Here is a 12,819-nt window from a genome sequence, read left to right on the forward strand (position 1 = left end):
TTTTTTAATTATATATTTTATTTTAATAACCCCATATCTACCAAAGGCACACTATCCATCAGGCGGGGCCCACTCTTGTCACAGGCCCTGACTAGGCACCCAGGAAATCTCCCCCTTGCAGTAAATTTTTCGGAGTGGCCACTCGCAGTACTACACCAACAAGATCTGCTGCAGCTCAGAGAGCATTTATCCCATAAAATAAACAACTTGACAGGTTGTTGACAGGACACCTTCAACTGCAAATGAGGTCAATTATTAATCTTTCTATTCTGAATTTTTTGAGCCATGGTGGTTTTATATTTGCAAAATTTTCCCAGAGCCGAGAAAAGTGATTTAATAATCTGAGACGTCACCACACTGCAAAGTCTGTGAGCGAAGCGACATTATCTCCACTGTCTATACTTACACCCCTGGATCTGATGTTTCCTGCCATCACTCTCACTATCAGAAGTGATAGTGCTGTGTACAGCTGTGAGGTAAATGTCTCCTGCATTTGTAAACACAGAGAAGTATCAGCAGTAAAATATACAAAAGTAAAAGTGCACATGCAGAAAAATAGCCCCTGCGACATATAAATTATTAAACATGGCAGTATTATATTGATAACACTGATGCCTCAAAGTGTAAACAGTCTTTTATTGTTGTAGCTGCTTGAGGTATAGCTAGTTTGAAATACTATGTAAGTAAGTCCTCAAGTGAGATTCAGATCGCATTAGATTAGACTGATTGGATGCATCATTTTCTGTGAAACACTTGTGCTTAGATAAGCAACTAGTCTCAGGAATGGCGGACTCCGCCACTACCAATAAAAACTACTATATAGAGTATAAATATTGAATAGTGAATTGCTATTGCAGATAAAAGAGGGTTGGGTTAGAAATGTTTTGTTTGATTTCATGACAATCGTTTAAAGAGTAAAAGTACTTGGACAAAAATAAATTGTTTTAAAATATTATTATATATGGCATCAGTGCATAGATAGCATTTTACTGCTGGTTGAGCAGTAAGTGGTTTTAACTACTGCTACATTTCAATAGTTTAGTCCTGTGATTCCCAACACAGGGGTTGGACCCCTACAAAAGGTCACCAAATAAATCTGGGACTCGTGAGATAATTATTGGGAGTGGAAAGATGATATTCTGCTGCACAAACCTGTATTACATTTTAGGAATGTTTTCTAACCTTTAAAAATAATTGTACCTCTTTGGTTTCCACACAGTTATTTAATAACTAGACCACGAATGCTTAGAGGGGAAATCATTCTTTAGAACAATTTAGAATATTTTTATGACTTATTATATGTCTTTTTTATCTTTAATGTATAACATTAATCTTAAAAGTAACTAGTTAAAAACTCGAATAAAATACATCTTGCTTTCCGGGTTAACAATTACATCGACCTTTGCTAAGAAACCCTACAGATCTTATTTACTATAAGGAGACTTTAAGATTAGATGTGACATCTAAAAGTGATGAATAGTTTCCCATAATCCTTTGGGGTTTAGGCTGTGTTACAATATCAATGTGGGAAAACATATGGAGGATTTACAGTCTGGACACATCAAAGCAAATATGCAATCTTAGTGCCACATTTACGAGGAACTTTATCCATGATGGTCCACTTCACAAGAGGATGTTCCACTTATATCGAAAGGATGTGAGTCAGCTGCATGGAAATGAAACGCGACACACGCCCGGCTCCTTTAAGAGGTTAAAAACAAGAATCTGAGCCTCGAGGATATTTTCCCATGTGCAGGTCAAGTGCTTGGACTCAGAACTTGCTGGTTGTGTTTCTCCTCAGCAATGCATTATGCATCACAGGTAGATTTGAAGATGAGAAATCAAGTGGGGCAGCAGTTTTGAGAGATCAAGGAGCTGCAGCATTTGAGGCAAAAACAACACTCTTTGCCACTCCAAAGCTGGGAGGTTCTCCAAAGCGAGCTTAATTACCAACTGCAGGCAAAGCTTCATTTATAAACCACAGGGCTTTTACTAGAAATCAGAGGAGCTAATAAGTTGCCTGCCCATTCTAGGTCATCACCATGAGCTGGGGAGCACAGAGGAAGACGGCTTTTTTACATTTTCTTGTTAGTTTGTGACTTAAACTCAGCTCTTTGGTTTATCCACTGCTGTTTTGTATCATTATCTGTGTCAAGTAGAGTAATTATCTAACAAATGTATAAAAGCTGCTCTCTAATTAAATGCCATGGGCTGTAAGAGATGGAGATAAATTATTTATACTGCTTTGATGAGAGCTAGCTAGCTCTAAGGAGTGAGCAGTCAGTCGCTTTTAGAACTGAAAGCACTGCAGTGAGATTTTTACAGAAAGTTTTCTGGGGGGTGTTTGGGCAAAAAAAAAAAAAAAAAAATCAAGAGAGTTTGCCATTGGGAGCGAGGTGCATCAGGTTTCTGTGTTTAGCAACCAGTTTCTGCAAAGATCTAATTTTCACATTTGAGAGATATATTTTCATGCTGCTATTTATAGTCAGAAAGAGATGAAGCCACATAAAGGGTAACTTTGGAATTTTTCTACCTGGGCCCTATTTTTACATGTTTTTGTGTCTAAGTGACTAATGGGAACAACAAATTTAGAATTTGGTCCAGTTTTGAGAAGAAATCTGCAGCTGGCAGTGGCACAACATCAATTTACATTCACAAAAAATGTTTGTTTCTGCCACTGACAGGCTCAAATTGTTGTTTTCAGTTGCTGACAACATTATGGAAAGGATTCTGCAGAAATATACGTTTATTTTAAAGTTTAAGATCTTTTATGTTGAACCAGAAACATCCCCAAATAAGCTACCAGCAAACCAACCAGACTCAACTTCTTTTGTTCCTGTCAACTTTGAATAAAGTTTGTTTTTTGGTGGGTTTGGCAATAGCAATTTCAGGGTTGTTTCTAGTTAAACAGAGAGCTCTATCTGTAGGGATCCTTTTTTGTAATGTTGACACACACTTATAATAGAAATCTGATCCTGTCAGTGGCAAAAATAAGCACTTTTAGTGGAAATAAATTGGCAGTTTCACTGCTGCTGGCTGCAGTGGTTCTGCTCAGTTTTGGACCACTTTCAGAGTTTGTTGTCTCCATTATACGCTTTAACAAAAAAATACAGTTCAGCTTGAAAAATTCCAACGTTACCCTTCTAGCAGGCACAAATAATGTGTAATGCACAAGTTGTTCCTGTTTCTAATACTTGTTTTAAGCATCACATTTGAAATTTTAGATATGTGCCCCTGGTGCACACACCCTGCCCTATTGTAATTTTTCTGCAGGGCAAAGTGCAGCTGAAATGCAGCCATTCATCCTCTACAACCTGCAAACCTCCCACGGCCAAAAAACAACAACAAAAAAAATCACAATAATGAAGCATAACTGAAGAGAATCAACAAATGAGACAAAGGAAGCAAGCCAAAGTCAGATAAGAATTTCTTATTATTCCAATAAAAAATACATTCATACAGAAATATAACAATTTTGCAAAACAATTTCAAATAAAAATTTCATAAAGCATAAACATAACAATTTTACAAAAGTTGTTTTTTTTTTCTTTTTTATACAAAGATTCAGTTGAGAACAAAGAGCTGTGTGTGTGTGTGTGTGTGTGTATGTGACAGAAGAAGTTGGGGTAGTGGGATGAGAAGCGATGATGATAAAAGATGCAAGCAAACATGGGGCTTAATCAAGGCTCAATTACCACTTGAACAGTATTGGCTGCCGTGTTTTCACAGAATGGATGTTCCCCTCCCTTGCCCACAAAAGGCACTGCCAGCACTCCAAAATCTATCGCAGCAAGCACTTTCAAGTTTGTACTCATCCCGTCTCATTTGGATCTGAAATCTATAAGTCGTAGCATGCCGCGCTGCAACATTGAATTCCTACAGCGAGGTCGCTGATCTGGAGTGGGTGGCACGGATCACTTTATCCTGAAACTGTAATAAGTGTGATCCATATAGTTACTGTGATCGAGTCCCCCTCTGCCTCTAATAAAATCAAACAAATCCACCTTTAAAGAGATATTGTCATGGGCTTCTTTTTTTTTTTGGTCCAACTTCTATGTGTCGACGCCTGATCTTTATCTCCTCCTCCCCCCGCCCCCTCGCTCGCTCCTGTGGTTTTCATAATACTGTTGCAGCTTGGCTAAAACAACGCTCCCCAGACAGGTCAATAACCAACCTACACAGTCAGCAGTCTGTGACAGATTCCATGCCAACAAAGCCTTTAGCAATTCATTACTGAGAGGCAGTACAAGGCGAGGCCTGTCCGACTGCAGCCTGTTAATTACAATAAATCTTTAGCTTTTTCTTCAGTCCCACTTGCAGGGATGGAGGGACAGAAGGGGGGGGGGGGGGGTGATGGCGTTGGAGGAATACAGCAAAAAAGGAGCAACTACACACAATAACCCATTATTGTTTCCCTAGTCTGGTTGTCTTGTACCTTAGAGCTGTGTGTGATGGACTTGAGTACATACTACACAGTAGTCAACGTCTTTAATACATGAATTTAAGTGCTCTAAACAGTTTCTTTTTTTACATGTTGCAACTTATTCAAACGCGTCAACTAAACTGGCGCCCACAGACGAAAAACAGCGATTAAACCGACAGAAGGTGCTTCTCTTAACATTTTAGCGACACAATCGACAGACACTGAACACAAAAGCGGTGCGAGTTAATGTGTAACTGAGCCTTGATCAAGCTTGTCGAATCACCCATACAACAAACGTGACCACCCCCGGGAGCAAAACCACCGCAGGGTCCAGCCACTTGCATAAGGCACCATTAAGGTCAACAGTGCATTATTAGATAGAAAAGAAAGTAGAAAAATCAAAAGTACTCCTCAAGGCATAGGATGAATGAGAAAAATGAGTAAGCAGTGGTGAAGTCTCCAGCCAGTTGAAAAACAAAACGGATGAAAAAGAAAAAGAGGAAATCATCGAGGCTTTATGTACAATATTGTAACATTTAACCGTTCGCACTTTAGCTGCACTTTTATTGAAACTATTTGCAGTCCTGATTACAGTGGAAACATGAAATGAACAAACCCTAGAACCATGCAACACCTGTCTATGATACTGAAGTTATAGTATAGTTGTGTTATACCTCTAAGCACACAGCTTATACAATTGGACTACAAATGAGCTTTGTAGCTTGTAAAAAAATAATAAACCAGGCTACATAACACATTGCACATTTAGTAGCTGCACCAAAAACACCAAAAAAAGCTCCTGTCATACAGTGACCAAAGGGGGGGAGTTTTGGTCCCTGGGTCGCTGACCAGAAGGCGGACACCTTCTCTTGTTGGTCAAACCCAAGGCCTCAAAAGCTTCGGAGACCCCCCCAGGTCTGGGTGCCAGACAGACAGGCAGGAACTTCCATCCCTGGCCCCGTCCTCACGCTGCCACCGGGGAAACACTAATGGAATGTTTCCCCCCAGAAACCCATTCAGTCCACAGCAACATTGGTACCAGCCCCGCACCATCCATCAATCCATCTCCCAAAAAAAACTCCTCTCTCTTCCCAGGGGACCGGTTAGCCAATCTCAGACATTCACAGTGCACACATGCTTACCTCAGACAGTTTTGTAAAGTACCAGTGTATCTGCTGTCCGGGAGATGTCCCCCAAAACATCATGCACCACACATACAAATCATTCACTCTTTTTGTTTGTGTCTTTTATCTTTTTTTTTTCTTTTTTTTGTGTGTGTTGTAAGTCCTTCTCAATCAGAAAAAAACGATTTTCTTCCCCATCCATGATTTTGTCCTCTTGTTGCAACAGACAACCTTCAGAGCGCCTTTCTCCAAAGAGAGGTCCCGGAGGCACTGGGTTTCAGTATGGTGCAAAACGGCATGCTTTGGCTGGAACACACTCCCACGACTCTGCTCTGGGACAGTTCAACCGAGAGACTGGTCGGGAGACGGCATTTGTTTTTCTTTTTTTTTTTCCTCCTCTTTTGAAACTCTCCCCCTTCGCTGCGTTGCTTGGTTGGAGCTTGCCCTGCTCTAGATGTGTCTCTTCATGTGAAGAGCCAGATGGTCAGACCTGGAGAAACATCTGGGGACAGAGGGGAGGGGAGGAGGAAGTCAGTAACAATGCAGAAATGGACTGCTGGGAAATGAGACACGTTTTAGGAAGTGAATGAATGAATGAAATAAGTTTGGAAGGAAGCTCAGAGCTACAGTGATTGTAAATATTAATGCCTCAGAAGATGAGAAGAATTCGAGAGTGATTCCTGCTGAGGAGAGGCTGATTAACTCCGAATGACCTCCTCACTCAGCTTTAGTATAACTGACTGATATCTGACTTTGAAGGCCGATACTGATCTCAATATTTGGGCGAACCTGTCGGTGCTCTTCGGTGTGTGGTGGACACACAATTTGAAATGACCTCAAACCTGGCTTGACCCTTCCTTATTGCAATTTCTTGTTACTTGTCGGCTGACTTATGCACTGGAGCTTGGCAATATGTCAACATTACACCAATATAATGATATGAGACCAGATAACATCTCAGATAGGGATACCGTAATATTCTAAGTGTTGTCTTTTCCTAGTTTTTAAAAGCTGCATTATAGAAAATGTAATTTTATAAACTTACCAGACTGTTCTCGCTAGTCTTATTGCACTATGGCTGGGATATATATCGGTATTTTATTGATTTCCTGATATGAGACTTTACATCAGCTTAGATTTCGTGTTTTGCATTATCATAAATGTTGTCTTTTTCTGGTTTTAAAGGCTGCATTACAGTAATATTATGTAATTCTCTAAAATTATCAGACTATTTTAACTGTTCTTTTTGCCCTACAGCCGGGAAATATATTGCTATTTTATTAATATTGTGACATGAGACTTGTCATACGGTTTTGTCATATCATAAATGTTGTCTTTTTCTGGTTTTAAAGGCTGTGTAATAATAAAAAGATATTATAGCTGTTCTACTGGCGTTACAACTGGGCAATTTATAGATATCTCATCAATACTGTGATAAGAGACCAGATATCATCGCAGATTTTGGATAACGTAATTAGTTTTCAAGGCTGCATTACACTGAGGTGATGTAATGTTTTTGAATTTACCAGAGCCTTTCAAGCTGTTCTAATATTTGCCTTTCCCTCTCGTCATTATGTCCACATGACTGATGATTATTGATTTAAAATCTCATTGTGTAAATATTTTGTGAAAGAACCAATACTTAACTCTACAATATCCTAGCAATATTCAGGTTAAAAAAAAATTGGGATATTTGTTTCTCTATATTGTCTAGCCCTAATACAAATGCATTATATTGGCAATAAGCTTATGTTGGATGACTTATCAGTTTAGTTTTAATGTTCTGAATGACATGCATCAGGGTTTTCAATGTTAAAGACATGCACGGGTTATCTTCTTGATGCAAGGAAAGCAGATCATATCAACAAAAACCGCACGTTTCAGCTCTGTGTGAAAGGGACCGAGGCAACATTATTTGCAGATCAGTGACGTGGCTCACCTGTCACAGTGACTGCATTTAAATGGCTTTGCCCCAGTGTGCTTCCTGAAGTGTCTGGTCAACTCGTCGCTTCGTGCAAAACGCCACTCGCAGCCCTCCCATGAACACCTGTAAGGTTTCTCACCTGCAGAAGAAACAAGGAGATGATTAGCACAAAAACACAAAAGGAATGTTCTCCTGCTCAGATTGTGATTGGCCGCCTCTGCAGCTTTTGTTATTCAAATGCTTTCAGATCAATCAGCCCGGGGGCCAGACCAGATGACATATATATGCTGACAAGTCACCAGAGACCCAAATTCCGCCAAACCTGTTGGATTACTAGCTGTGTTTTTCCATGCAACATGCTAGGAGAGACACTGTGCAGCCGAAAATGTGAAATATAGAAAATGAAAAAAAAAAAAGGCGTGCAATTTCACGCCACTAATCAAAAATAAGAAGCGCTCAAATGACCATTCAGAGCCCCTCTAACTCCGTGCCCCCTAGCTCCCCGCCCATTCACCCCTTTCCCATGGTGAAACTCAATCTGTTTTCAAGTCCTTTTATCTCCCATGTGCAACCCCTCCCCCCTGCTCTCTCTCTCTCTCTGTCGCTCGCTCGCTCACTCACTGGCTCAGTCAGTCACATTCCAGATAGATTAGGTCACAGTTTAGGTATCCAGCCATGCAGAGCTAATACTCACAGCGCTGCAGCTGAGGACACCATGCAATGTGGACCTTTAATTACATTACACAATGGATGGACAATGCCATTAAGGTGGAAGACTGAATTAAAAGCACTTCCGCCATTCACTCAATAAAAAGGGAGTTTTTTTTGTAACTGTATGAATGAGCAGCAGAGACCCTCGTGTTCTTCCTCTGTGTTTACATACATCACACATGGTCATGATAATAACCCCGGCTCTTCAAGGCGCTTCAAACTCACCTGTATGAGTGCGCTGGTGTGCTTTTAAGTGGGAGCTCTTCGTGTAAACCTTGCGACACCCGTTGAAGTGACACCTATGTACTCGCCTCCTGCCGTCCGGAGACGCGTCCCCGCAGATGAGTCCCGTCTTTTCTGTAGTCTTTGCCACCCCACCGCTCCTGATTTTAACCGGCAAGTGCAACCCGGCGTGCGCCGCGACCCAGCCGTTTGTCACGTTGGCTTCCGGAGAGGATGGGGGAGTGCTTATGACAGAGGGGCTAAAAGGTCCAGAGCCAACCAAGACAGAGCCCAGAGGGTTGGAGGTAAAGCTGTGCGTGGGCGAGAGCTCCTCAGAACTGTCTGAAGCTTCGCTGCTGGCATCAGAATTCACACTGTTGGTGTCCAAGATTTGGCTGTCCTGATTGTCCTCCTCGTGGGCCGGGGGCAATTTTGGGTCAGACTCGGCCTTGGCCTTGTCCCCGCAGGCCAAGATCAACTTGCTCCAGAGGTCCTCCTGGCCATCGAACTTGAGGTCGGATGTGGAGACGTAAGGCTCGCTCTGTAGATAGCGCTCCAACTCCAAGCATGTCTGCAGCGAAGGAGAGGATACAGTGAGGATACATGAGTCAGAGGAAGAGAGGAGGTTCATTCACAGCAGCAAAATGCTTCTGTGTGGGAATTCCTTTTAAATCATGCATGTGTGCATACCCCAAAATGCCTTGTGTGGTGCAATATTTGTTAAGTGCTTGCAGCAGGAAGCATTAACCAGGAAATTGTAGCTATTGCTGCACTTATCTTTATTGTGCATTTAAGGCTCATGCTCGTAATGATCAGATTGGAGCATTACAGCCAGGGTTCCCACACATTATCATGGACGAAATTTCCAAACTTTTCCATGACTTTTCAAGGACCCATATTTTTTATCATTTATATCAGATTCAAACTCAAGAAACAAACAGAATTCCAGCTAGCTTACATACAGAATAGGAGAGAGGAACCCTGGGAGATAGTGACAAAACGTACGCTACGGTAAATAAAGTGTTGTCATACACTGACGCGGGTTAAAGCTACATTACAATGACAGCTACAGAAAATGTATTTGCTGTTATGTTGAATTAAGTGGAAGGTTATCCACAGAAGATTGTTACAAAAATCATTAGTCCAAGACTTTTCCAAAACTTTCAATGACTAACAAATTCCATGACTTTCCAGGTTTTCCATGACTTTTGGAACCCTGTACAGCTGAAAAGATTGATCAATTGATAGAAATTTAATCATTTCTTAGGCAAAAACAAGTACAAAGGAATACAAGGATCTGCTGCTGATATGAATCATACAATGACTGGACAGATAAAACAAGCAAGTTAAGCACATCATCTTGGACTTTAAATGCTCAATAAAGAAAATATGCAGCAGATGTATTGATAATGAAAGTTAAAATATACAAACTTTGCATTTCATAACCCCAAATTAAGGGCTAAAAATCAGCCTCCCTCACTTCATCAAGCCTGATCTTAAACATCACCACATGCAGCAGCCTTTTTCAGCTCCATGTGATTTCTGCAGGCCTGAGCTGTCACCCCTTTGAACTCAAACTCTCTTACACCTGAGCGCGGCCCAACACTAAACATGCATTGTCATTTCAGCACTCCAATGACTCACTGAACAAAACTAGACTCCTTTTAAGGAAGCCGCTCAACTCCCCCCTCCACCACCACCACACCACCACCTCCTCCACCATGAGCCATTCAGCTGCTTTTTCCTCATGCAATCACATCCTTCCTCACTGTCCAGCTCAGAACATAGCTCCTTCTTTTATTTTTTGGACTTCAGGAGTTGAAAAAGCAGGGACCCTACATTAGGAGGTGCTCAGAGACAGACAGCAGATTTAACAAGGCAAAATGCAAGAGAAAAAAAAAAGATTTCCTCCAGGCTCCTGGAGCCTTACACAACATTTTCCAGCTGTGCTAGTGCCTACTCATGCGAGCAAGAGTTGGCCATGGCTGACATTTGATAGTGTCATGTTGTGGAGCCCATTCAAATGCAAGGGGGATGCAAATGGGTGTTAGAAAGGCGATAAATGTTGGGTGAGAATGTTGCTCAAATCACTATGACATTTTGTGCCAATAAATGACTGTTCATACTAAAAAAGAAAAGATTGACTGATGATCTACGGAGCTGATCTTGATTTCTGAATGAAAAGCTGACTGATTTCAAACTCTACTCTTGAGTGAAACCAGCTCGGAAAGCACCCGCTGAAAGAAGAAGTCAAAATATAGCAGAGCAGCAACGCACGCTGCTGCTTGCTTGAGTTACTCTGTCCCCATTCATCTTGGCGCAGCAGAGCCTCGACTCCAGCTGTCAGACTGACACACTGATCCACTTCAGCCTGCCAGAAACTTCATAACGGAAACTGATCACGGAATCAGGTGAATGGATGCACGGGCGCCGTCTAATCACTGGGTGTTTACAACCGCTCTCACGGGATTTTTTTTTTTTAACTTCTCGCGTGTGATCTATGAAAGCAAATTAAGCCACACAAGCTAAGCAAAAAATAAAAAAAAAAAAAAAAATAGAGTTGTTAGATATATTCACCTGCTGCCAGTACTCCTCCAGTGACGGTAAGGCTGAGAAATAGCCCGTGTCGTGAACTATTTGAAGTTCTTGAAAGATGCTGCACATGGGTAGAACATCCATTTTTTTTCCCCAAAGAGGTTGTCTTAAAAATAAAAATAGCTGCTGTTGAATGTGTCTGTTAGGTAGAAAAAACACCCAGTGGGAAAGCAATAAGAGTGGTCCCCAAAGCTCTTGTTTTCAGCAGCGGGAGCAGCAGAGCCGAGCCGAGCGCTCCGTCCGTCAGTCAGTCAGTCCCCCTCCTTCTTCTCTCGCTCGCGTTCAAGGTGTTTGCAAACACTGCACCGGACTGGATGGGGAACAACTGCGCTCTGCAAACTTCCCTATTCAAACCTCGATGCCCGCCCCCACCCCCCTCCCCCTTCACGGCAGGATTACGCCTGCGGGGCGTCAGCCAATCAGCGGCGAGCAGCGTAAGGGATTGCAAATGATATCACAGGCGGCCAATGGCGGCCGACTTCTGACTTAATTTGGTTCTTTCTCGGTTTTAATTGGCGCGTTTAACTCGCAGTGTCTCGTCGCTGATTGGCTGGTTATTTATAGACCTATATATAAGCGGGTGATGTACTCTGAGAGTGTAGTCTTTTCTGTCGGCGACGTGTTTCGCCACAGACAGCGCATGTGAGCCGAAACAGTTTTAGTCATCTTCAGTGGAAAACATCTCAGTCTCTCTCTCTCTCTCTTTTCTCTGTGTTTGTGTGTGTGTGTGTGTGTGTGTAACTTTGTCACAAGTCTCACTTGGCAACACGCTGTTTCACCCTTCAAAAACAGCAAACAGCAAATTGGCTTGACTTCTGTCAAAACTATGGGAAGAAGGCAACAAGCAAGGAATGAAGAGATCACCCCCAAATTTGCAAGAACTTTGTAAAAAGTACAGAAAATACATAACATTTGGAAAATAAATTAAAATGAAAAAAAAGACCCAGAAAAAGTGCCTAAAATTAATTGGCCTCATTTGTCTCAAAAACATGGGAAGAAGGCAATGAGAAACAAAAGACATGACCCTAAAAATGGCAAGAAATTTGTCAAAGGAGTAAATAAAAATACATTTAAAAAGTAAAAAAAAAGAAAGAAAGAAAGACCTGGAAAAAGTGCTTGAAATCAGCAAGAAATTTGTGGAAAAAAAATAAGAAAATTACCTGAAAATGTGTAAAGAAAATAATAAATATGTTCTAAAAAAGACCTGGAAAGAGTACTTGAAAATATAATATTTAACCCCTTGAAACCTGAGCAAATTGGCATGATTTCTTCTAGAACCATGGGAAGAAGTCAATGAGTACCGAAAGAAAAATGACCCCCAAATTAGCAAGAATTACTTAAAAAGTACAAGAAAATTACCTGGATATTTCTAAAATAAATAAATAAATAAATTAAATAAATTAATAATAGAAAAAATTAAAAACAAAAAAACAAAAAAAGTGCTTTAAAATCATAATTACTTTGTATCAAAATTTTAAAAATGTAGTATAATTATGATAAAGTGCTCATTGACTTTTTCCCACGTTTTTGAAAGAAATCGCACCAATTTAATCAGGGTTCAAAGGTTTAAACACTTGAGAAAGGAGTCTCTAAACCTGGAGCGACATCACTTCCTTGTACTGCTTTCAAAGGGTTAAGCAGATGAGTTCACTGAGGCTGTGACTGTGTTCAAGTGCATGTGTTGACATCAGCCACCACATCTTGGGACACAGTGACTAATGGATGGCAGCAGGACATTATTGTGTTATCAGCAGCACACGTATGAGTTTAGAGGAAACATTTGTCCTCACTTCTCCTCTCTGACTGAATTAATATAGACC

The 12,819-nt window shown here is 41.1% G+C and overlaps 1 protein-coding gene across 1 annotated transcript; it reads right to left on the minus strand.

Annotated features, from left to right (window-relative positions):
* Nucleotides 1-4,953: 4,953 nt before the first annotated feature.
* On the minus strand, nt 4,954-11,329 carry klf6a (Kruppel-like factor 6a). Its single transcript, XM_042510388.1, has 4 exons — nt 10,982-11,329; nt 8,408-8,975; nt 7,487-7,610; nt 4,954-6,049 (listed from the first exon to the last, which is right to left on the minus strand). The coding sequence occupies exons 1-4, from the start codon at nt 11,081-11,083 to the stop codon at nt 5,998-6,000; spliced, it is 846 nt and encodes a 281-aa protein (XP_042366322.1). The 5' UTR covers nt 11,084-11,329; the 3' UTR covers nt 4,954-5,997.
* Between the last annotated feature and the right edge of the window lie 1,490 nt (nt 11,330-12,819).

This window comes from Plectropomus leopardus, chromosome 21 (genome assembly GCF_008729295.1).
Source record: "Plectropomus leopardus isolate mb chromosome 21, YSFRI_Pleo_2.0, whole genome shotgun sequence".
In the NCBI taxonomy this organism is placed as follows: Eukaryota; Metazoa; Chordata; class Actinopteri; order Perciformes; family Serranidae; genus Plectropomus; species Plectropomus leopardus.